Consider the following 27,176-nt stretch of genomic DNA (forward strand, 5'->3'; position numbering starts at 1 on the left):
GTGGAATCTACATGCGTTTGTCCTCAATGTTTCTGACTCATTAGTTTTAACTGTTTTACCGACTCCCGTGAGTATAATTATACACTATTACATGAGGACAGATCAATAAAAGATGGTTGAATGAACATTAATCTTTCTTCTGTTAGTGACATTGCTTGGAAATGTTTGGTTAGTGTGTCAGGAAGGTTGTTGGGCATACAATTAATTTTACATGTTGATAACGTTTGTTGAGACTTTTTTAGATGTTGATATATATTAATATCAATATTGAAAACCCAAACATGATGAAACATGGTTTAAGAGTGATTTTGTCGTTATGGACTATAATCTGAAAGTACGACATGCAGCAATTGACTATTAGTAAAACTTTAATTGAACATTAGCCTTAAAAAATTAGGTTCGTATGAAATAAGTTTATCTAACTAAATATCAGACTGCGCAAGGTAATGTTGGTATGAACTAGGTTTGGTTTCTATTAGTGGTAGAGTAAGATTGAAAAATATTTACATGAGCAAAAATTACCTTGAAGGTCATCCAACATTATAGCTTCGTCTTTATTTACGTCAAGCCTTTCGAAAGCTTCATCGATGACGTCAATTCTGCATTGTTTCATTGGTGGGCGGAGTTTATGCATAAACTCACAAAAGTCTATACCGCCGCTTTTATTCAAATCTAAAGCATCAAAGAGTGTATGTAGATAACTTTCAGATATCAATATCCCGAACCTCTCAAGAGCTACTTTTAGTTCTTCATACACAATCCTTTTTGAGTAGTCAATGTCCATTGCCCTGAAAATCACACTAAGTCCCTTAATTCCATTGCAGCCCCTCGTTAGACACTGCTCCCGTAAAACTTCTATAAGGCTATCAGCTGTTTCCGACGACATCATGAGCACAACTTCCAACAAAACCACAACTATACACCTTTAGAAGTTAGAGTTGACGGAAGGATAAAGTAAACAATTTTGAGCAACGTTGGTATGTATTTGGCAGTTCTTTGGCAGTTTTAGTGGAATGATTTCTTTACACAGAAAGTATTATTAATTCCATTATATCCAGTAGAGACGAGTACAGTAATTCGGCTATTCAGCCATTACCCGATACCAAACAGAAAACCATTCCGATGCAATGCTTTCAATACGGAGTCTTACGTTCTTCCGCCTCTTACATAGTCCTGTAATACAAACAGAAAATAAAGCTACGTTAAATTAGTACATACTGAACATCGCCTGAAAGCGCATGTTCAATTTTGTTTGTATTCATAGATAATTTCAATATATATCCTTTCACTTAATCAATATCACTTCAAACCGTAATGCGCATTTCATCACGCATTCAGAATCATGTAATCTGACTCGCTGTCTATGAATCTTTTAGCCACGGACTTGTAACTACATTTAGGGCCTTTAAAGTAAATATACTGTCTCGATATTGACTTTTGCGCCACCACGATTAAATCACATTCTCTTTACGCGAGTTATAAAATAGCTTATAAGACGTTCAATAAATCACTATGGCCCATTCTCGGCATTTGTACATTCATTACTTATATTTATACAAAACGTGTCTAGAATCAATTAACATCTGTTACCTTAAGAAAAATTTTGCTAATATAGTCGATATAAAGTCAATACCGAGGTGCATATTGGTACTTTGAAGACAACAAACCTAGCATAAACATATATATATATATATATATATATATATATACGTTTACTTTTAACGTTATATATATATATATATATATATATATATACGTTTACTTTTAACGTTATCAAAGCCATTTTTCAATAGACGTTATTATGATAGTTTTCTGACGAGATGATTTTGATAGTCTCCACTAATAAATACTGGCGGTGTGTATGAGGAAGGGGTGGGGGTGGGGGGAAGAATATAGGATACTAGGAGATAATATCAAACAACAGAACAACAGTAAAAAATCGTGAGGGACGATAAGGTTAGCGGGAACTTGAAAGAATTTGGTAGAATGTCACCCAATAAATATTGCTATGAAGTTGCAGTTTCAAAGGAGAAGATTTTTAAAGTTTTCCATATAGCCATAAAGGGAAAATTAACCCAACATCCAGGCAGGCATCTTTCTTAACAATTATACGAGCCTTGAGCATTAGGGACAGTGTCACCGAATGATCAGTGGTGTAAAATTTGAAATTAAACCGGTGATTTGAGATAGAAAGAGTTTTCAAGATTTCTCACATAGCCATTTGGGGGAAAAAACAACCCCTCCTCTTTGTCGCCAAACTTAAATGAGACAAATAGATTTAAAGGAATTAGAAAGAGGGTTACTCAAGAAATATTTCTGTAGGACTATTTTCAAATCAAGTCAGCAGTTTCAAAGAAGAAGATTTTCAAAGTGTTCCGTAGAGCCATAAAGGGAAAACTAGCCCTGACTCCTTTAACGGAACAGAAGGATCTGAAAGACATTGGTAGAGGGTGACCAAAGGATCAGTTTGTAAAATTATTTCAAAATCGGACCAGCGGGTTCTGGGGACAACATTTTAAGTGTTATCCCATCGGTTGCGACAGTAACCACAATTCAGAATAAATTACCTAGAGTGGAAGGAATTAGAAAGTGGATCACCTAAGGAACATTTCTGTAAAGTTTGGTTGAAATTGATTAGAAGAAGATTTTGGAATCCTTGAAGACATAATTAAGTGCCCTACAAAATATTTGCTGTTTGATTACTGTGTAGTTATGTTAAGTCAGTTTATCAAACTCCCTAAGTGTCTAGACATAATTCTCTCAGTGATCCATAAAATATCAAATTTATCTCTAAAGTAATCGATGAATAAAATATCAACATATGATACGACATGCCTCAAATTAAACGATGATATAGGGAAAAGCTATAAGCGATGCGAGTTAAAATAATTTATATATCGCTATATAACATTTCACAAACCCATGTTGAAGGAAAGAGGATTTAAATTTATTTTCAATTAATGGTAAATTTGTATTAAGAAATAGCTAAAAATCAATGTTACATTGTTGTTATCAAGTTTTTATAAAGTATTTACTTTTTTGTACTTATTTTGCATATATTTCCCGCGGAATACACTAAATGAAGCCTAGTAAGCACAAGAATATTCCAGTGCCATAAAGATCATTAACAAGTTGTAAAATATATTTGTACACAGGTATATTTGACAAATGAGAAGTTTGTATAGAACACGCGCATAAACAAAGAATTCATTGCTACAAAACTATGTTAGTTATTGCTTTTCCTTACCTTTTAGCATCCATAGAGAATTCATTATTGTTCCATGTACAAATGTATATGTCTAAGTACAAAAAAAATCCCGAATCATTTGTTGATCTTACTTCGGTTAAAAAACCAACAATTATTAATAGCAGACTCCATTTGGTTGAATCAAGGAAATAGGCAACACACCTGAACGTCCCCATCCCAGGCATAGTGGAATTCTACATATATCGATCATAGACAGTTGAAAGGTTCCATTCGAGTTAAAGTACGGAGTGGTGGGACCGCCAAAATAAAATTCAGTTTTGTTACATCTTCTGGTCCATTTGATTTATGGATATCACATTGGCAGCAGAACAGAAAGGAAATGCAACTGTACAAGTTATACCCTACCTCTAGGTATACTATAAGAACCATTGTCATGAACGGGAAAATATACTAACTCATTTCAATCGCGCATTTCATACCTAAAACGCACAGTTCGGTAAATGTGTACTATGGATATTGAACAAGTGGTAATTTATCTTCTATTGTGTACCTGTCACGTTTCTTCAATATTTCTTATCCTAGAGAAACAACGCACAGTTTATAGTTTTTTCAACGTTGTAGAAAAAACTTGAATGAACTTCCCTGGTAAAGTTGCGGTCTAGATTACCAAACTATTCTGACTGGTTGGTGTAAAAATGTATGTCAGACGTCGTTTAACTACACGTGTATGCAACATAAATGTGCAATACGAATTGAATAAACAATACAGATGTATACCACTGTATGACTGCAAATTCAAAATCATTTCTGAAATGAATTTCATTCATCATTTCGAATTTTATTATAAAACTGTAAATGTTTTTCATTCTGTGTTCCGCCTAACATGTGCACACTGGTCACTGCTGGACCTCTAGACCGGATGTTCATTACGGAAGTTCACGGAAGTTTTTTTTTCTGTAACGTTGACGAAAGCATAAAATATTTGGAGTATCTCTGCAATATGAAATATTGAGACAATGTGATTGGTGCAAGATATAAGATAAATTACCGCTTGTTCAATATGCTTGATATCCATTCACCGAATTGCGCGTTTCAGGTGAGAAATGTACGATTGAAATCGGTTAGTGCACTATCCCGCTCATGACCATGGTTCCTATAGTATACCTAGGGGTAGGGTATAACATGTACAGAGACATTTTCTTTCTGGTCTGGTGCCAGTGGTATATCATAGTAGATTTCCGCTTAAGGTAGTTCTGCATGTTTGATAAACCGGAAGTGATGGCGTAACGTAGTTTATCCGGAAAACGTAGAATAAAGCCTGTATTCAGCGTATGAAAATGAAAATTATTTTATGAATCAATGGCACTGTTACTATTTTTCTAAAGTTGAAATATGATTATAAAACATCTGATACGTTAATAATTCAAATTATTGTCTGAAATTTAGCTCGAAATGTGCGGTTCACTTAAATCATAGTCAAATATATCAAAAATAAGCACACGGACATATACATTTTATTTCACCACATTATAGACCAACTGTGAGAAGTTTCATTAAAATCTACATTGAAGAAAAATTTCTATTCGCGAAAATGTTATGAAATTTGTGATTTTCCCACAGAAACTGAGTCTGCTATTTTGTTGCTTGGTTGCGTTCTATGCTTCCAAAGATTTATTTTCATGTTCAGCTCTGACGAATTTTAAAAGCAGTATTACAAAAACATTTTTATTATTTGGCAAATGCATAGAGAGGCTAACAATTTCATTTCTATCATAATTTTATAATCTCGATCAGAAAAAAAAATGCTATAGAACAATTATTTAACTATATTTCATAAACCCTAAGTCCAAACATTTGCAAAAGAGGTTATAATACCACCATACTTTATTTAATGTTCTTCAAACGTATGGCATTTTTAGAATTTTAACTAAAGTTGTTGAAATCATCTCAACTAAAGTGGAGTTTGTTAACACACTGATAGATTTTACAGGTATGAAAACGAGGTCTCAAAACATATTAACTGATAAACTTATTGAAATCTGTTTACAGTTAATTGCAAACAAGAATGCGGCAGAAACCTGTTCAGTTTATTTTCTTTCATCAAATGCTTAAAAGCTAGGATATTGTTTTTGCTGAACTGGAAAATATATTAGATCGTGCATGTTACATGATGTGAATGCGTTTAAATCTATTTGCAAAAAGAGATTGATTTTAAACTGATTTTTTTTTAAATTGGTATATCATTCCGCTGACTTCCATGGCATACACTGGAGGCAGTAAACAGTTTTCTGAGCTTCTCGGCCTAGAGTCGCCTACCTAACTTTCAAAACCTCACACAAAAGTCTGTAACCACACACCTGAAATAAAGATATTGCAACATTAACATCACTGTATGTCTATCGTTACAAACCATCTGCAATACATCTCTAATATCTAGTTTTCTGTTTACAAGACCTGAATTTTGTGCTCTCCCGGTCGCGGAAACTGATGACGAAAAAAGCTAAATTTGCCAATTTTTCAATCGCTGCAGAAAATTCCCTGAAAATGATAGCCCAAATTGCTACACTGTTCCATACTCCAGTAACACTGTAAGATCTGAAAATAAGCTGAAATATATGGGCCATCCGTACCGTTTTTTCACTATTCCACTTTTTCTGAGGCCCCTGCTAAAATGACAACCCCACTTTAAGCCAGCTCAGAGGAAGCATGTATACGCTCCTGCAAGTCATTACGTCATACTATCAAGATCAAGGCTACTCAACTGATTTTCTTTAAATAAGTGAAACTCAATTCTAGCCGCTGAAACTTCAATTCTAGCAATTATTATTATTTACAAGTTCAAATATGCACTTCATTCCGTAAATTCCCTCTTATTTGTAAATTTCACCCCGGCCAATTCGACACTAACAGCTCAAAACTGTTTACTGCCTCCTTAAGGGAGACAAAAGTGACCCCAATAGTATGACATTTGCTGTTTTTTTTGTAATTTAATCAATTATGACCAAAAGAAACCCAATTTCATACATATCCAACATATGCTGTTGAAAATTTTGACAACTGGAGTACATCATGTATGCAAAAATTCTACCAGGAACGCGTACCGAAATTAACTAGTAACATTATAGTTTCATTTAAGGCCCGTTGCATACAAAAATGAGGTCTCAACCATGTTTTTAGTATATAGATATGTTCAGCTGCCAAGCTGGCTGAATATTATAGCAATTTTAAGTCACTGGTACTGTGCTGGACCTACTTCAGGAAGCTACAAGCACATGCATGAGCACCATATGTCACCGTCTTAACGTTTCACAAAATATACCACTACATGCTAATTTGTCTATTCCAAGACACTAAATGGTGTCTATTTGAAGATAATTATCTGCACTGTGCTATTTAGCTATGATGTACATGACTTTCAACCCATAGAACTGACTGCATCAGACCACGAGTCCATGTTAAGACCTCAATTTGATAATGATCACTTTCCGCGGGTGATGAAATATGAGAAAAACGTTACTTTTGAGACAAACCTTTCAAAACCCATCTATTTCAGGGAAAAAGATGTCTATTCTCTAAACTTTGTGTGCTGTGACTGGAGTCTATGTTATATGCAATATGTACATAAATTCTAAACTGAAACGAACAACGAAATACTGATTCAGAGGACATACTGCCGCAAGTACCCCCGAGGTCTGTTCCGCAGTCCGAGCCGCTATTTTGCTGTTAAAAAGCTTACTGAATTAATAGAAATCAATGAATTTGCATGTAAATGCCTTATTTGACGACTTTAATGTCACAGTAGGCATATGTCTAAGTAAAATGCTGTCATAACAGATCTATCTTTCATTATATCGGCTCGGAAAACACTAATAAACTGACTTTCATGTCTGATCCGCGGTTACCTCCCCTTAGTTATTGCTCTTAAAAACTCTCATTTTGCTTCAAAATTAACTTTAAAACTCATATTCCTTCACAAATCATACTGAAAATCCTCTAAGACATCAAATAAATGCACATGGAAGAACTTACAAATTTTCAAGATTTGCTCTTAAGGAGGCAGTAAACAGTTTTCTGAGCTTCTCGGCCTAGAGTCGCCTACCTAACTTTCAAAACCTCACACAAAAGTCTGTAACCACACACCTGAAATAAAGATATTGCAACATTAACATCACTGTATGTCTATCGTTACAAACCATCTGCAATACATCTCTAATATCTAGTTTTCTGTTTACAAGACCTGAATTTTGTGCTCTCCCGGTCGCGGAAACTGATGACGAAAAAAGCTAAATTTGCCAATTTTTCAATCGCTCCAGAAAATTCCCTGAAAATGATAGCCCCAATTGCTACACTGTTCCATACTCCAGTAACACTGTAAAATCTGAAAATAAGCTGAAATATATGGGCCATCCATACGTTTTTTCACTATTCCACTTTTTCTGAGGCCCCTGCTAAAATGACAACCCCACTTTAAGCCAGCTCAGAGGAAGCATGTATACGCTCCTGCAAGTCATTACGTCATACTATCAAGATCAAGGCTACTCAACTGATTTTCTTTAAATAAGTGAAACTCAATTCTAGCCGCTGAAACTTCAATTCTAGCAATTATTATTATTTACAAGTTCAAATATGCACTTCATTCCGTAAATTCCCTCTTATTTGTAAATTTCACCCCGGCCAATTCGACACTAACAGCTGAAAACTGTTAACTGCCTCCACTACTTTACATCATAATGAGCTTATGAATAAACATTGCGATATAATCAGAAATTTCTCAGGACAATTTAAACGTGTCTATCTTCTGGAAAACAAAATGCAGTGGTTAATGAGGACTTACTCTCGAAAATGTTTATATAAGATTAAATTGACTTATGAACCAAGTCCACATATATTTTTATGCTTCCAAAGGGTCTTCTTATTGATTTTGTTAACTGTCACAACAGCAGTCGTTAATGTTCTGTACCGGCCCGATCTTTGACTGTGCTTTTTTTCTGATTATTCGGGTTCAATTTTACTGTAATAAAATCTCGCTTAATCCCGTACAAAGGAGGGGAGTGCACGTTTAATTACCTCTCATGAGCCGACTCAGTCAAACCGAGTCTGCTATTTATTTGCTTGGTTAAGGTCTATGTCCCCAAAGGCTCGTCTTATAGATTTAATTTTATTAATCAAATGATTTGATTTTACAATGATTGCTTTATGAATTTATTTTAACTGATGCAAAACCGATATACGTAGAGAGGCGATTGAACATTTATGAACGATAAATTGTCAGTTTGTCGAGAGACTATTGCATTTTCCTAAATCTTCGGCAAAAACGTCAATGATCCCTAAATTTTAAATGAAACAGTTGCATATCAATCAAGTTAACAAATTGCTTCTAATTTCATTTCCAGTCGGAACCAACTGAAACTCATAGCATGTAATTTAAGTATTATTTTACAACTACTTCTCTTTGTGATTGTCTAAAATGCATAAACCTTTATGTATCTCAAGTCACTAAGTGTTTTAATTCATACTGAATAACATCACTGAAATATAGCATACTCGTACATGTTTTAGTGAAGAGAATTAAAATAGATAATGCCATAAGGCATATTACCTGAATTGCAAGCTATCCGAACTAAATCCATCCCAATACGCCATACATAATGCAGTGTCTGAAAGCATGTTGGACAATAATGTTGCTATGAAACTCTCGTGGGAGTAACATGTTCATATAACTGTGGAAAAATGCTTGATAGAACAATACCAAGTACATGGTTTTTGCAATAACGTACAGCAGGCTTTTCTTCGGCAATTTATATTCCTCATTACGTAATATGTTGGGGATATTACTATTGCAAAACGAGACAGATATTTCTTAAATAAGTTATTAAAATTTTATCAGACTAAGCTGCACAAAAGAAGTTATTATATTATTATGAAAAATGGTCTTTTACTGAATAATCTTTGAGCTACATTTGCATGTTTTGTAGGTCATTGTACCTTAAAAGGACCATCTTTGAAATCGACGCCGAAAACAATTAAATTGTTGCTGATGATGACATAATTTGTTGTGTTTTGACTTAGATTTAAACGTAAATAAACGTAATAAATATATATATTTCACACATAAATACATGACAAACTCTAAGGACCGTTTCGAAAAAGAATACGTGTCTATTCTTTGGAAGTTAAAACTTCTGAATACGTTTCTGGTGTTACTGAATTAATTCTCCTTTGTGTACTTCTCATGTAGGGGTGAAAGTTACTAGCACACAATGTCGAACATTTATTGATGAAGAAAGTTTGTTAAAGATGAAAAAACATGCTGCTGTCTTCCTTTGTTTTCCTTTACCCGCATTAATATGCCATTGATATAATGAACTTTTCAATATTTCTTACGTGCGTTTTTCGAGACTAAATTCTCATACTGCAGCGGTTAAACAATTATTCAACGTCCTATACCGGACATCATACGGGGCATACACCTACAAAGTGTCCTTATATAAGTTTCTAAAAGATGACATATGCAACATCAAGATGGCACCCTCCTTGCCAGTCTGAAGAAAACGTAAAAGGTTCATTTCCAAATCATAGTTGTAATATATTTCTTATGTGTGTGCGTGTGTGTGTGTTAGTGTGTGTGTGTGTGTGTGCGTGTGTATGTGTGAGTGTGTGTGTGTGTGAGTGTTCGGGTTTAACGTCTTTTTCAACAATTTTCCAGTCATATAAACGACGGTGTCTACTTGTAGCAGTGAGCACAATGCCCAACTTTATAGTGCTGCATGATACCCCATCCAGTCACATTATACTGATATCCGGCTGACCAGTCCTGGCACTATCGCCTTAATGCTGAGCGCCAAGCGAGGAAACTGCTAGTACCATTTTTTTACGTCTTTGGTATGACTCGGCCGGGGATCGAACCCAGGACCTCCCGCACTCGAAGCGGACGCTCTACCACTAGGCTACCGAGGCTGTTAATTTCTTATTCTGTCATGTTTCAATGTAATAGTTATAATAAATACTTGGGACTGACAGCGGATAATGAAAGCCCTTGAAATAATGTAAACAGTATCTTTAGAGATCACGAGATACGCTACATTATCAACCTCATGTGCATGTGATATTTATATAGTATCCCGAAATAGGAAATTTAATATTATAAGCCGCTGTAAGTACTTTCTCCTTTATTTTGAAGTTATCCAGCAAAACCCGGCCTGAATTCCACATTTTGACACTCACAGAATTTTAAACCGATCATTAGTCAAAGAGGTTTTTCATTTAAACCAGTACACCATTTTTTTTTAAATCATTGCAAAACATAAAAGATAAATTGTATCTCATCGCCGACATATACTCTCTTTTTTGTTCGCATTGACAACACTATTTCTACTTTAAGTATTTCGACAGGAAATAATAAATTTCATTTTGAATATTCGCTACTAATCAGGCTTACGCTGTGTAACTATCAGGAGCAGGTCTTTAAGAAATAAGCGAGTTTTTCCTCAATGGAATTTTCCTATAAAGTGCTGTAGAAAGTTAAGGAATATACTTCTAATGAAATCACTGTTTGTAATTTTAAAATCAAATTTCAACAAGCAAAAAATTTCGTTTCCTTTAATTCTTATCATTTTAAATCGGTCTGGATTTACATTTATATCGTGTTTCAAAATGTATATTTCCATGGAAAAAGTGTTTTATAATATGTTACTATATTTACCAGCAAAGGGCAAAAAAGGATATATTACACACAGTTAACTGTTAGGATTTGTTAAAGATTTTTTAGAATATATTATTATCAGTATTACTCTCATTCTCATTGTGGTAGAATAGGAAGATCATACATAATTATCATGTTTCTCTTACTACTATTCTAAGAATGTAAAAGAGCTTACAATAATCATCAGCAATTTTATGAACGGAAAGATTTGCTGATATACAAGTAACAAAGAACGCAATTAGAGATCACATAAGTAAAAACAAAGACATCAGTTAACACAACAATATGCCAGTAATTATTTTCCCCTATCTTTTAAGTATTCGCAATGAATGTATTACTATTCCCTGTACAAAAGCACGTGTATAAGAATAAAAAATCTATTGAAGGCTGATGTGCCATTATTTTCCGGTGTGCCATGCTAATTGTCAAATTCTAAATGCGAATTATTTGATGCTAAATGCCAAATAGTTAACGCTAAATACTATATACCAAACGCTAAATGCGATATAGTTATTGCTAAACGCCAAACGATTTCCAAATAATAAATGCTTATCGTCAAATTCATTAACTTAATGATTAAACATCTATCTCTTAAACTTTGAGTGTAACTTTGAATTATTTGAAAACATCAATAGCATGTTTAACTGGTCATCGGAATAGGGACTCTAAACTGTTTAGAACTAAAGTTTTAAACGGACACAAAGATATGCTATGAAGGTCACAGACTATTTAAAGGATGCATTTATCTAATGATACATCCAGCACTTTATTTGAATAAGCACATTGCATCTCACAACTTAGATAAAGGTCTATTCTGTCTTGAAAATATTGTCTGTCTATGCTTTCTAAAATACCAGATAGCAACAAATAATAAAATCTATATGAAGAGTTTTTGGAAGAATAGCAATAATAGCAGAATCGGTTTGAATAAGTCTGTTCGTGAGAGGTAATGGAAGGTACAACAACCCTCACCCACCCTACTCCCCTCGTTTTAAACCGGAATCGCCTGTCCCGTCGTCTGTCCCACTAGGCCGTCACCTCGGGAACCCCGGTCGGGTGGCTCCTGGAGGGGAACCGGTACCCACTGCTCGGACAGACGGACGGAAAGACGGACACACAAACTATTAGAATACAATTATATACATATTTTCCTTCTACAAGAAATCATAAACCAATATCTTGCACTTTTAACGATATGTTAGATTCCGATTTTGTGACTAGCAGACAGACGGACAAACGTACAGGAAAACGACAAAATAAAAATAATGTATATTTTCTTAATTGATGTCTATTTGTGATCATCATCCGATGTCTTTGTATGACCAATGATTTATTAACCCTTACCCTGCTAAATTTCTATAATATACTTGTCCATCTTTCAATTTGGACAGTACCATTAACTGTTAGAAGAGGAGCTTACCAAAAAAGATACTGACTGACTGACGAACAGTGCAGACCATGATCAGCCTGCACGGATGATCTTGATCTGCACTTGCCGCGAAGGCAGAATCACTTGCCGCCAGCAGAATCTCTTCTACTGTTTAAGCTATCAAATGATCCATTTTTGTAATATTTGTAAAAATTTATTGCCTTAGAAACTAGAATTTTTTGTTTTGAAAAATACAATGATGTACATAACATTCTTATGTTTTCTTATCACCATAACAATTTCATTTATAGTTCTTTTTAAGTTATTTTACTGGATTCAGTGTTGATATATTTTCTTGTCCTTTTGGATCATGTAGGGTTCCGCTTATGTGGATGCTAGGGAAGGGGGCGGGGTGAGGGGTGTTGCAATTTCCATTACCTCTCACGAACAGACTTATTTAAACCGATTCTGCTATTATTGCTATGCTTCCAAAAGATCTTCATATAGATTTTATTATTTATTGCTATCTGGTATTTTAGAAAGCATAGACAGACAATATTTTCCTTTATCTAAGTTGTGTTCGTTTTGAATATGGTAAGATGTTAGTGCAAAACAAAATCTGTTAGCAGTTTTCTCCGGTGAGTGTTTTGGGAAATGATTATATAAAAAAGACCTCAACTCATAAGACAATCATTACGTAGCGTCTGCGAAATAATGATAAGTACTGGAATAAAAGTAAATTTTGATTTATTCAAAATACTACATTATTTTTCAGGATAGTATAAGTTCTACTTTTGTTCGGTTTAACGTTACACCGACACAATTATAGGTCATTTGGCGTCCTTCTGGCTTTTGATGGCGGGGAAAGACTCCTTGTGCCTCTCTATGCATTATATCATCACTGGAGGGTACCTGGGTAAAACCGCCAAAATTCTGTAAGCCAGTTGGATGGTTTTCTCACATAGAAAATTCTACGCCCCGAGCGAGGCTCGAATCAACATCTGTGAGGGGCAAGTAATTTGAGTCAATGACCTTAACCACTCGGCCATTGAGGCCCCTAGACGTTTTGTCATAATTAAAAGTGGTATTTACATTTAAGCAACAATTAATAGCATTAGTCACTATATAACATGAGAATTCTTTTACAGAGTAAGACTGTAATAACATAGACCTTACTTTCTATCAGAATGTCTTTTGTAAAAACAAGTATCCTCTACATTTGAAATGCTGCATATTTCTTTTAATTGCAATAATATTTTCAGGTTCAGATTTTTATTTGATAGGTGTCTGATATATACATGAATGCATAATTTCAGTTCAAAAATGAGCAAACGTCATAACATTATTCCTGTACTTCTACATGTATAAGTTTGATACAATGTATGCCAAAAATCTTCAACAAGCGTAGAAAATTTAGATTTAATAGGAGACGCGGAAATTCTTTTCAAACCGCAACCAATTTAAAACTACAAAATTTAGAAACGTTGACACGGTGTGACTGGTGTCGCCCGTCAACCCGCCATAATACCTCAACAAATAAACAAATAAACAACCAGGTTTGAAAACTACATCCAGTGAGCATCTAACATGTATAAAATGTTTAGGGAATATGAATCAGTCGTAAAATATTTCGTACAATACATAACCCAAATCTTACCGACATCTGAACGCATTTAGGAAACTTTTTTGAAAATATTAAACGTACTTCTAAATGATAAATTTTGATAACGCAAACGTGGTCTTGGCTTTGTGGATATTAAAGCACCTTGTTTACACACAGGAACACAATCAAAACTGTATGCATTCTGCTGTGATAATTCAATTTTCCTTTCGAATGATTTAAATGGTTAGTATCAACCACCATTCAGAATAAGAATAAGTCCTTAGTGTGACCACTTAATGTGGTTAAAACTTTTATAATACCAATATTATAATATATTTAAATACTTTATACTAACACAAAATATAATAAGCATATCACCTGAAGCACAAATTATATCCATGCTGCTTCTTTACACATAAAACAGTATTAGTGACATGTTGATGGTAAAACAATGTAACAATATTTGACAGAGCTACAACAATAGTAGTTAAAAAACCTGTTTCTAACGAATGTTGATTTCGTTATTACCTGATTTCAGATTCCTCATCCTTAGAAAACTGTGTACTGTTTACCAATACATAGTAAACAATAAGTACACCGAACACTAGCTTACATAATGTTTTAATCATCGGAAAAATATGTGAATTCTCCACCGCCCCCAACCCCGGAAAACAACAACAACAACAACTTGGTCCCTTTTAACGTTTTGTACCTATGTTTATGCTTGAATAAAAAATAAAATGTTGCTCTTCAGGGGGTCATGATAATGGTTACGAAGTGTTCAATTTTACTTTATTTTACACGTATTTTTTTGTTTGTATAGTCTTGCCGTTGAAGCATCTGCAGAAGGTTTAGGGCGATGACACCAGCGTATCCTGAGGGATACTGTTGTTGCTATAACAAAATACAAACGTGCATTGACGATATTTAAGCATGAAACTTGTAAAACATTTAAGGTATGTTATATCGATAAGCGCTGATTTCTTTTTAGTTTCCTCTATTAATTCGTTTTAGCAACGATATACGTTAACGTCCCGTCACGCAAAGCGCATTTAAAAAGGTGATTAAGAACGCCATCTCTTTATTTACACAAGCTATACTTGAAATACTCCTTGAACACGACAATAACAGCGGCTTTATGCTAGTATGAGTAGTTGATAGATTGTAATATAAGTAAGTTTTAATCGTTTATGTTCAACTTTTTGTTAAAATTACAGGAACAGAACATCCTAAACGGTGAAATTACCCTTTAGAGAAGTTAAATTGACTCGTGAATTAGCCTGCTGGTGGCAAGTGATCGTACCTTTGCGACCAGCCGTGCAGGCTGATTATGGTCTGCACTTCTCACCATTCAGTCAGTAAATTTTCAGTGAACACCTCTTTGAATAATAAATGGTACTGCCCAATTTGAATGATGGACCAGTTTAACAGTGTAAAGATTAAACTTAACATTATGTATGATGTATCCTTGATAGTATTGAACAACAAGTATGGCGTTTAAGAATAAAAAATCGCCTCTTGTTGCTTTCTCTCTTAAAAGCGTTTTTTTTTCATAAGCTTAATTAAAATGAGCCAGAATGATCACCGTATATGAAACCAATGGTCAATTAGTTATGTCATTACAAGCTTTGGAAACAGAAGTTTGCTGGGGTTGTAGTTGAATAATCCGGTAACATAATACACGTAATTTTCATATTATATACAATTTTTATATTTCTTATTAAATTGACGATAGTTGAAAAAAAAAAAAAAAAAAACAATAAACGATCCGTATTAAACGCATACTAGATGTATATTTGTAAGTTGATTTCTTCATTTTTGACCCCAATTCATTGCTTTAAACCACTGTTTTTATTTTTGATCAATTATTTGATATTTTTCTATATGTACGGGGTGGCAAAGACAAAGAACATAATTAGATGGAACACGTGTATAAACAAAGAAATAATTGCTACAAAACTATGTTAGTAATTACTTTTCCTTACATTTTAGCGTTCATAGAGAAGTATTATTATTCCATGTACAAATGTATATGTTTAAGTACAAAAAAATCCCGAATCATTTGTCGATCTTACAACAATTATTAATAGCGGACTCCATTTGATTGAATCAATGAAATAGGCAACACGTCTGAACGCCCCCACCACAGCCATAATGGACTTCTACATATATGAATCATAGACAGTTGAAAGGATCACTAAAAGGTAAACAACACTGACTTAAAGTACGGGGGACCGCCAAAGTCAAATTCAGTGTTGTTACATCTTTTGGTCTGTTTGAATCATGGATATCATTCAATATTAGTGTAATACCCTTAATTCTGTCCTGGCATTGGGGTGGGGGTTGTGGAGTGAGAGGTGTTGCACATCATAACCTCTCCTGAATAGACTCAATTAAACTGAGTCTGCTATTGTCTTGCTTGGTTGCGTTCTTTGCTTCCAAAGATTAATTTTCATGTTCAACTTTTAAAAGCAGTATAACATCTTTATTATTTGGCAAATGCATTTTTGTCATAATTTTATTCGATCAGAAATAAATTGCTATAGAACAATGAAAATATAATACATAAACCCTAATCCCAAACATTAGCAAAAGAGGTAACCGTTATAATACCACCATGCTTTATTCAAAGTTCTTCAAACGTATGGCATTTTTAGTATTTTAATTTAATGCAAAGGTTGTTGAAATAATTTCAGCTAAAAGTATAGTTTGTTAACACACTGATAGATTTTACAGGTATGAAAGCGATGTCAAAAAACATATTAACTGATAAACTCATTGAAATCTGGCTGAAGTTAATTGCAAAACAATTATGCGGCAGAAACCTGTTCAGTTTATTTTCTTTCATCAAATGCTTAAAAGCTAGAGGTTTTCTATTGTTTTTGCTGAACTGGAAAATATATTAGATCGTGCAAGTTACATGATGTTGAAGCGTTTAAAACTATTTGCAAAAAGAGATTTATTTTAAACACGTTTTTAAATTGGTCCATCATTCCACTGATCGCCGTGGCATACACTAATTTACATCATTGTGGGCTTATAAATAAACATTGCAATTTTTTTGTTAACTGTCACAACAGCAGTCTTTAATACGCCGTGTCGGCTGTAAAAACGCTGTTCTGAGACAGTGTTGTTTAATTTTCTAACCATTTAGGTTCAATTTTACTGTAATAGAATTCAGCTTAAGCCCGAAAAGGGAGGGGGAGGTGGATGCATATTTCATTACCTCTCATTAGCCGACTCATTCAAACCGAGTCTGCTATTAATTTGCTTGGTTACGTTCTATGCCCCCAAAAGGATCTTCTTATAGATTTAATTCTATCAAGCAAATGATTTGATTCTAAAATGGTTGCTTTGTGAATTTATTTTGACTGATACAATATTTGAATTATTATCGAGAGACGATTGAATTTATTTAACAGAGAAGATGAAGAGGAACAAAAATGCAGAAACATCTATGAACGATAAATTGTCAGTTTGTTTAGAGACTATTGCATTTTCTAGAATTTAAGGCAAAAACGCCAATGATCCCAAAATTTTAGATAAAACAATTGCATATCAATCAAGTCGACAAATTTCTCCTAATTTCATTTCCAGTCGGAACCAACCCAAAAGATTATCTAATCTTAGCATGTAATCAAAGTATCATTTATGTAATCCAAGCAATTAAATGCTTTAATTTAGTATTAATCGTCACTAAAATATAGCAAACATGTTTTAGTGAAATGAGTTAAAATAGATAATGACATAAGGCATATTATCTGAACTGCGAGCTCTATCCGAACTATATCCATCCCAATAGTTCATACATAATGCACTGTCTGAAAGCATGTTGGACAATAATATTATTATGAAACTCTCGCTGGAGTTAGATGTTCATATAACTGGAAAAATGCTTGACAGAACAATACCAAGTACTACGCTTTTTGGAATAACGTATGGCAGGCTTTTAGTCAGCAATTTATATTCCTCGTTACGTAATATGTTGCATTATTATGTTATCTTGCAAAACGAGACAGATTGTTCTTAACTATATTATCACTTTTTCATCAGACAAAGCTTTATCGTTTTAATGAATAATTGCACCTCTCAATCATCTCAACGTTTTCTGAGGGGTCCTTTGGTGTTTCATTTTTCTGAACAAATGTTATTGTCTGTCATGAAAGAAGTTATTATTATGAAAAATGCTCTCTCACTGAATAATCTTTGAGCTTCATTTGCATGTTTTGTAAGTCGTTGCGCCTTTAAAAGGATCATTTTTGAATCGACGTCGAAAACAATTGTTGCCGATGATGAAATTTTTTTTTTGATTTTGCTTAGAGTTAACATTGATTTTGCTTAGAGTTAAACATAGATAAACGTAATAAATTTATATATTTCACTCATAAATACATGACAAACTCTAAGGACCGTTTCGAAAAAGAATACGTGTCTATAACTTCTGAATATGTTTCTGGTGTTACTGAATTAATTCTCCTTTGTGTACTTCTTATGTAGGGGTGAAAGTTACTCGTACTCGTACACTCGTACCTATACAGGACATCAGACCATACACCTAAAATGCCCTTGTACAAGAGTATTTCTAAAAGATGACATATGCAACATCAAAATGGCACCCTCCTTGAAGTCTGAAATAAGGTACAAGTTTTTTCCAAATAAAGCACTTAATGACTTTTTTTCAAATTATATTTGTAATATCTTTCTTATTATGTCAAGTTTCAGTGTAATAGTTACAAAAAATTACTTGGATGTTGTAAGCCCTTGAAATAATGTAAACAGTATCTTTAGAGTTATATATGCTACATGTATTAACATCGTGTGCATGGGATATTTACATTCTATCCCGAAATATGAAATTTTAATATTGTAAGATACAGAAAGTACTTTCTCCTTTATTTTGAAGTTTTCCTGAATTTCACAATTTGACAGTCACACTTATATAATTTCAAACCTGGCATTAGTCAGCAAAGTAGTTTTTCATTAAAATCGGTACACCACATCAAATCATTGCAAAGATCTTCGTCGACATATACTATCCTTTTTCCTTCCCATTGACAACTACTATTTCATCTTGAAGCATTTCGACAGTATATAAAAAGTCTTATTTCAAAATCAGCCTTACACTTTGTAACTAGAAAGGGGCTTTTAAAATGATATTTCCTTTAAATCTGACCATTTTAAATATCGCGGTGATTAAGACTTAATATCGTGCGTTACAACATATATATGTTTACATGGAAAAAGTGTTTTATAATATATTACTATATTTACCACCAAAGTTTGGCAAAAAAGGGATATATTACATACACTCAGTTAACTGTTATGATTTGCTAAAGATTAAAAAAAAGAAATATTTACAATATTACTGTCATTCTCATTGTGGTAGAATAAGAAGATCATACATAATTATCATGTTTCTCTTACCAGTATTCCAAGAATGTAAAAGAGCTTACAATAAACATCAGCAATATATTATAGACGTGTTTTTATGAACGGAAAGATTTGCTGATATACGAGTAACAAAGAACGGAATTAGAGATAACATAAGTAAAAACAAAGACACCAGTTAGCACAAAAATATGCCAGTAATTACTTTCCCCTATCTTTGAAGCATTTGCAACGTAGCATTACTATTCCCTGTACAAATGCACATGTATAAGAATATAAAAAGCTATGTAGAGCTGGTGCGCCGTGCATTTAACCAATATTTGATATAAAACATTTTGTAATTTGTATTTTGTATTAACTATTTAGCATATAGCGTTTGACAATTAGCATGGCACAATGGCTTCCATAAAACACATATGCCATTTTGCTAACCAAAATTTTAATGCAGTACCATATTCCACGAATATATCTCTTATATCTTTTAAATCATAGCAGTATCAACCTTTAATGATCGAAGCACAGTCAAACAGCCAGACGAATAGGCGAGTAAATGCACAAAAAAACATAAAATATAAACATTCTCATATTGTAATGTATTTGTGAATGTACATACACCAGATATCATGAAAATATTATGTGAAGTTTATAATTTGTTTCTGGACAGACAGACAGACAGACAGACATACAGATGAACGGACGGACGAACAAATAATGATCAGAATGCAATTATATATATCTTTTCTTTCTGTCTACATGTATCTACTAGAATTCTTAAACAATCTCATGTACGGTACAGTCCACGAGGTAGCAACAAAATAAAAGGATATACATATTATTTTTATTTTCCTTTATCACCATAACAATTTCATTTATAATTCTATTTAAGTATTGCATGCAGAATTTTGCGGATGGACACTTCTTGAATTACTGTTAACTATTTGTTGTCATAGCAAACGGAATATTTTAAGTTGCAACAGCATAAAAGAAAGTATTATATTTTAAAAATTCCATAGTTTGCAGGTAAACATCGGACTAATTGATGAAATGACTGGCGGAAGGTGGAAAGCCTTCTTCAGTCTCCTTCTGATTTTTACCGGTTGCAGACTAAATAACATTTGTACTTTGATAGTACCTTTGTAGTCAGTTGAAGATATGTTCTCCTATTCCTCGAATAATATGTAAAAGGCACAATCAGTTGAGATAATTATTGATTCTGCAAGTTTGTTAACGAGGACCTAAAGCAGATTAACACTTATTATTGGAAATATGGCCCTCGTTAATAGCAGGAGAACTATTCTAATTATCTTCTCACATCAAAAAAAAAATGTGCCTTATTGTTTTGCTGAATTAGAAATGATGTTTTCTTAATTCAGTGTTGATATATTTTCTTGTCATTTGGGATCGTGGAAGCTTATGCCGATGCTAGGGAGCGTGAGGGGTGTTACACTTTCTATTACCTCTCACGAACAGTCTCGGTCAAACCGAGTCTGCTATTAGTTTGCTTCGTTGTATTCTGTGCTTCCAAAAGATCTTCATATAGATTTTATTATTTGTTGTTATCGAGTATTTTAGAAAGCACAGACAGGCAATATTTTCAAGAAAGAAGAGACTTAGATCTCTCAGTAGTGTTTTTTTTTTAGAATGTGATAAGATTTTAGTGCAAAACATAACAAAACATAACAAAACAGTATTTTGAGAAATGATTATATAAAAAAGATGTGAGATATAATTCTTCAAACCATTAGGCAATGCTTTTGTTATCATCACTGGCACCAGATCAGAAAGAAAAATAAAACATTGTACATGTTATACCATAACCCTACCACTTGTTCAGTATGCATGATAGTAACAATTAACCGAAATGCGTGTTTTAGGTGAGAATTCCCCGTTCATGACTCGTATATTCTTCAAACAAAATGCATTCTTGTCAGAGACATTTCTATGTGCACTTTAGCCAGCAAAAATTTTGATTGATTCAAAGTACAACTTTATTTTTCAGGATACTACATGTTTTACTTTTTGTTAGGTTTAACGTCACAAGGACGCAGTTATAGATCATATGGCGACTTTCTACGTTCTGATGGCGATGGAAGACCCCAAGTGCCCCGCCATGCACTATTTCATCGCGGGCGAGCACCTCGGTAGAGCCACTGACCTTCCGTAAGCCAGTTTAAGTCTCCGTATAACATTAGAATTCTTTTACAGCTTAAGTCTCCAAATAACATTATATTTCTTTTACAGAGTAACATATCTATTGATTCCTATCAGAAAACCTCTTGTATTTTTTAGAAAAAATTTTGATTCTCTATATCACCTGTAATATATGTTAAAATCTTCATATTTCTTTTAATTGCAGTACTATTTTCAGTTAAAGATTTTTATTTGATAGTTATCACGGTGTGTATGCGCTCAAGACCTTCTATGTGCTTTATTCAAGGAAAGCCGTATTTAAGTTTCATAAACATGGCACGGTGTTCATCCGAGCCAATACCCTCCGTCTACATTCCATCTTGGTTTGGACTTTTGTCAACTGATAAAACAAATGTAACAATAAAAAAGCAACGATAAAAAAAAACAAGGGTATATAGCTATGTCTTCCCGTGGTTCATATGTTTTTATGCACTGACCTGTGTTTCGATTTTCCGAGCTCCCTGACAAAGTTCATTGTTTATCTGTGCGCGAACATAGACGGACCCGTTTTCTCATTTACCACAGAGAGGGGTCCGATATGCATACGCACCGTGGTTATACGAATAGTTCAAGATAATTAAAGTCTGATATTTAATGAATACATAATTTCAGTGCAAAAATTAGCACACGTAAATAAACCATTTCAGTACTCTTACATGTATAAATTTCATACAATATATACTAGAAACCTTCAACAAGTTTAGAAAATAAAATTTAATAAGAAATGGGGAAATTCAACGAAAATCATGTTTGTTTAACAGCGACCCATTTAAAACTGCAAAATTCAGAAACGTTGGCGTCGCCCGTCAGTCCGCCCACTCAACTTGTCAAATAAACAACGAGGTTCGAATTCTGCATCCAGTGAGCATCTAACATGTATAAAATGTTTAGTGTGTATGAGTTAGTCGTAAATATTTCGTGCAAATGCATTACATGACCCAGTTCTGACTGACCTCTGAGCACATTTAAGAAACAGTTTTAAAGATACATCTACCTAACTAAAGTTTTAAATGATAACTTCTTATAGGTTGCAAGTGGTCTAAGCTTTGCAGAGATTGAAGCGTTTGCTTACACAGAAACCACATACAAGAGGAGTGTTGGTCTAGTGGTTAAGGTGTTGGCTGCTCAACCCAGGGGTCGTGGCTTCGAGACCGATTGGGGTAACTTCTCATATGACACCAGTACTGTTTTTTCCAGAAAGCGGATTCGAGAGTGGTTCAAATAAGCTTTAATCGGACTAAAATAAATTAGTATAAACGTTTTGCATGCTTGTCTGATCTTGAACGATTTGAATGATTACTATAAACATCATAACGTGCTTTACAAACTCGAACTTTATATAGATTTCAAAACGTATGTAATTAGAAGCATTTCAGAATACGAATTACGTTTTGGTTCTTATAATAATAAAACGCACCTGAAATGCAAATTATATCCATGCTGCTACTTTTCACATAAAGTTGTCAGTAGCTCTCGTGCAAGTGACATGTTGATGGTAAAACAATGTAACAATACTTGACAGAACTATAACAATAGTAGTTAAGAAACCTGTTTCTAACGAATGCTGATTTCGTTATTACCTGATTTCATATTCCTCATCATAATAAAACTGTTTACTGTTTGCAAATACATAATGAACAATAACACCTAACACTAGATTATATAGCGGTTTGATCACCGGACAAATATGCAACCCCACTCCCCACAAAAAGACCCAAACAACTTGGCCCCTTTTAACGTGGCAAGTTCTGTACTTATTTTTATGCTAGAATAAAAATATAGTATAGCTGCTTTTCAGGAGGTCATGAAAATAGCCATGAAGTGTACACTTTTTCTTTTATTTTTACACGTATCTTTTAGTTTGTAAAGGTAAAGCTTATTTTTTTGCCGTTGTAGCATCTGCAGAAGGTTTAGGGCAATGACACCGGCGTATCCCAAGGCAGTATGCTGTTGCCGTAACAGGACACAAACGTGCGTTGAATATATTCTAGCATGAAACTGATAGAACATTTAAAGAATATTATATCGATAAGCGCTCATTACTTTTTAGTTTCCTTTCTTGATGCGTTAAAGGACCGATCTAAGTTTACGTTCTGTCACGTAACGCGCATTTAAAAGGGTGATTAAGAACGCCATATCTTAATTTACACACGTTATACTTAAAATACATTATGCCATTATGAAAAGTTGATATTAATTACATAATGTCATTTGCAATAGTTTGATCCGGTAATGTCTCAAAAGCGACTGTGTACCTAGAGAATTAAGGTCAAAACCTCTCTACAATCGAGCTAAAATAAACTAATGTAACCCTGATAAATAAGTTTTCGTATAATTAGTTGTATTTTAACTGAATGTGATCAGATGAATCAGGCGCTATTACCATTTTAATTCTATGGCTTTAAAGGGCATTTTTGCCATGTGTATTTTTGCTCCTTCATAATTGTTCACACCTTAGACTTAAACAAGACAAAACCTTACCGTTATAATGTTTCACGCTATTTATGCATTCTTCACTTCCAAATGATCTTTTTTTATAGTTCAATTAACTATCACAACAGCAGTCTTTAAGTGCCGTGTGGCGGCTATAATAGAATCCCGCTTACGCCGGTGCTAGGGTCTGTGAGGGATGCACATTTCATTACCTCACAAACAAAACTCAATTAATCTAAGTCTGCTATCACGTTGCTTTCTTCTGAAAGATTTTTTTCACAAATTGTAATTATAACGATTATAAAAACAGTCTTTAACCCCCGTAATGCGGCTTAGCTTGGACTCAGTGTTGCTATATTTTATGGTCCTTTGGGATCACGAAGTACATTCACTTCTGCTATAATTAAATTCCATTTATAAGCCGGTGTTAGTGGATGTGACGGTTTGTGCACATTTCATTACCTCAATCAAACTGAGTCTGCTATTATATTGCTTGGATGTGTTTAATAATTCCATTTTTTTCAGAGTTTCATTTGAGAAATGAAATAGTGTTTTCATCCCTGTACAAACATGATTAGAACATGAACGCAGAAATCAGTTATCACAAAAGTGTTGGAAATTGATAATCCTAATTAATACAGTATCCACAAAGAATTCATTATTACTCCCTGTAAAATGCATTCCAATACAAGCACACAAAATCTCACATAGTTCATTACGCCAACCTCGTGCAAGAGCTCTATGCATTAATGTTTAAGTGAATGCATGCATCAGCAATACTTGTTCAATTAACAGGTCTCATCAAAATGTATTCAAACTGTAATGATATGATTTATAGATACACTACATATGTACTGGTAATAAACTAATATATATCGCCTTATCATTAAAGCATGCGTTTTGCATTTTAATTATATTTAACGGACGGGAATGAATTTGTAAAAAAGTGCATAAATATAGAAGAAACGTTTATGTGGGTGACACCAAGTAGAGTAGCATTTGAAGCAACTAAATGCTTGATAAATCTAATCTAATATGCATAATGATAATAAAAACAACCATTCAAAACATTAAGTAAGTAAGTTTTAATCGTTTATATTCAACCTTTGTTTAAATTACAGGAACAGAACATCCTGAACGGTGAGATTACCTTTTAGAGAAGTTAAATTGACGTCGTGAACATTTAGCCTGCCGTTGGCAAGTGCTCTTACCTTTACGACCAGCCGTGCAGGCTCATTATGGTCTGCACTTCATGCTATTCAGTCAGTAAATTTTCAGTGAACACCCCTTTGAATAATAAATGATGAACCAGTCCATTTTAGAAATTTAGCTGTGTAAAGATTAAACTTAAGTTTATGTATAATGTATATTTGATAGTATTGAACAACAAGTATGGCGTTTAAGAATAAAAAAATCGCCTCTTGTTGCTTTCTCTCTTAAAAGCGATTTTTTCATAAGCTTAATTCTCCATGTATAAACCCTCATTCAAATACAGAAGGTCCTGCGCGGAAATACTAAAATTTAGACTACTTAACAGATCTTTTTAAAGATTATGTGTCTACACCGTAGTCAGTCCATTTCTTGCAATACACATGCTTATTATGCATTCTTAATACATTTTTAAGTAAAAACATCTTTTACTTTAAAAATTATTACTGTTATAGCACTTCAGTTCATATTTGACCTGTATTAAAATGAGCCAGAATGATCATCGTACATGAAACCAATGGTCAGATAGTTATGTCATTACAAGCTTTGAAAATAGAAGTTTGCTGGGGTTGTATTTGAATAGTCCTGTAACATAATACACCTAATTTTCATATATATACAATTGATAAATTTCTTATTAAATTAACGATAGTTAAAAAAAACGATCCGTTTTAAACGCATACCAAATGTATATTTGTAAGTTACTTTCTTCATTTTTGACCCCAATTCATAGCTTTAAACCGCTGTTTTTATGTTTATCTATATGTACGGGGTGACAAAGACAAAGTACATAATTAGATGGAACACGTGTATAAACACAAAAATAATTACTACAAAAACTATGTTAGTAATTACTTTTCCTTTCTTTTTAGCGCCCATAGAGAAGTATTATTATTCCATGTACAAATGTATATGTCTAAGTACAAAAATATCCCCGAATCATTTGTCGATCTTCGGTTGAAAAAAAAAATTAATAGCAGACTCCATTTGATTGAATCAATGAAATAGGCAACACGTCTGAACGTCTCCACCTCAGCCATAGTAGAGTTCTACACATATCAATAGAAAGTTGAAAGGATCACTAAGAGGTAACAACATTGACTTAAAGTACGGGGGGGGGGGGGGGGCGCCAATGTCAAATTCAGTGTTGTAACATCTTCTAGTCTATTTGAATAATGAATATCATTCAATATTACTGTAATACCCTTAATTCAGTCCTAGCCAAGGAGTGGGGGTTGTGGAGTGAGAGATGTTGCACATCATAACCTCTCCTGAATAGACTCAATTAAACTGAGTCTGCTATTGTCTTGCTTGGTTGCGTTCTATGCTTCCAAAGATTAGTTTTCATCTTCAACTTTTAAAAGCAGTATAACAAGAACATCTTTATTATTTGGCAAATGCATTTTAGTCATAATTTTATGGTCCCGATCAGAAATAAATTGCTATAGAACAATGAAACAATTATACATAAACCCTAATTCCAAACATTAGCAAAAGAGGTAACCGTTATAATACCACCATGCCTTTTTCAATGTTCTTCAAACGTATGGCATTTTTAGAATTTCAATTAAATGCAAAGGTTGTTGAAATCATTTCAGCTGAAAGTGGAGTTTGTTAACACACCGATAGATTTTACAGGTATGAAAGCGAGGTCTCAAAATATATTAACTGATAAACTGATTGAAATATGGCTATAGTTAATTACAAACAAGAATGCGGAGAAACCTGTACAGTTTATTTTCTTTCATCAAATGCTTAAAAGCTATGTTTTTCTATTGTTTTAACTGAAGTGGAAAATATATTAGATCGTGCAAGTTACATGATGTGGAAGCGTTTAAATCCATTTGCATAAAGAGATTTATTTTAAACACGTTTTTAAATTGGTTCATCATTCAACTGACCGCCGTGGCATACACTACTTTACATCATTGTGGGATTGTAAATAAACATTTCAATATAATCAGACTTTTCTCAGATTAATTTGAACGTGTCTTCAATACAACTTTTATCTACTGGAAAAGAAAATAAAGCAGTTAATGAGGATTGGTTCTGACAAACACTTTTATATCAGATT

At 33.7% G+C, this 27,176-nt stretch overlaps 1 protein-coding gene and 1 non-coding gene across 5 annotated transcripts in view; both read right to left on the reverse strand.

The window, feature by feature from the left end:
- Positions 1-14,385, reverse strand: part of LOC128550900 (calcyphosin-like protein) — a 29,269-nt gene extending 14,884 nt beyond the window's left edge. Inside the window, exons 1-2 of one of the 4 annotated variants that reach the window (XM_053530916.1) lie at positions 14,261-14,385; positions 508-1,173 (exon numbers count right to left, since the gene is read on the reverse strand). In XM_053530916.1, the coding sequence (XP_053386891.1) occupies positions 508-889 (382 nt within the window). In that variant the 5' untranslated portion in view covers positions 890-1,173; positions 14,261-14,385. Of the gene's footprint in view, positions 1-507; positions 1,459-8,807; positions 8,939-14,260 lie in introns of those variants that run through there. The other 3 variants (XM_053530911.1, XM_053530914.1, XM_053530919.1) reach the window with 3 other exon arrangements.
- Positions 10,094-10,165, reverse strand: Trnas-cga (transfer RNA serine (anticodon CGA)). The gene has a single exon. It is a non-coding gene; the product is annotated as a tRNA-Ser (tRNA).
- Positions 14,386-27,176: the final 12,791 nt, after the last annotated feature.

This window comes from Mercenaria mercenaria, chromosome 2, assembly GCF_021730395.1.
Source record: "Mercenaria mercenaria strain notata chromosome 2, MADL_Memer_1, whole genome shotgun sequence".
NCBI lineage: Eukaryota > Metazoa > Mollusca > Bivalvia > Venerida > Veneridae > Mercenaria > Mercenaria mercenaria.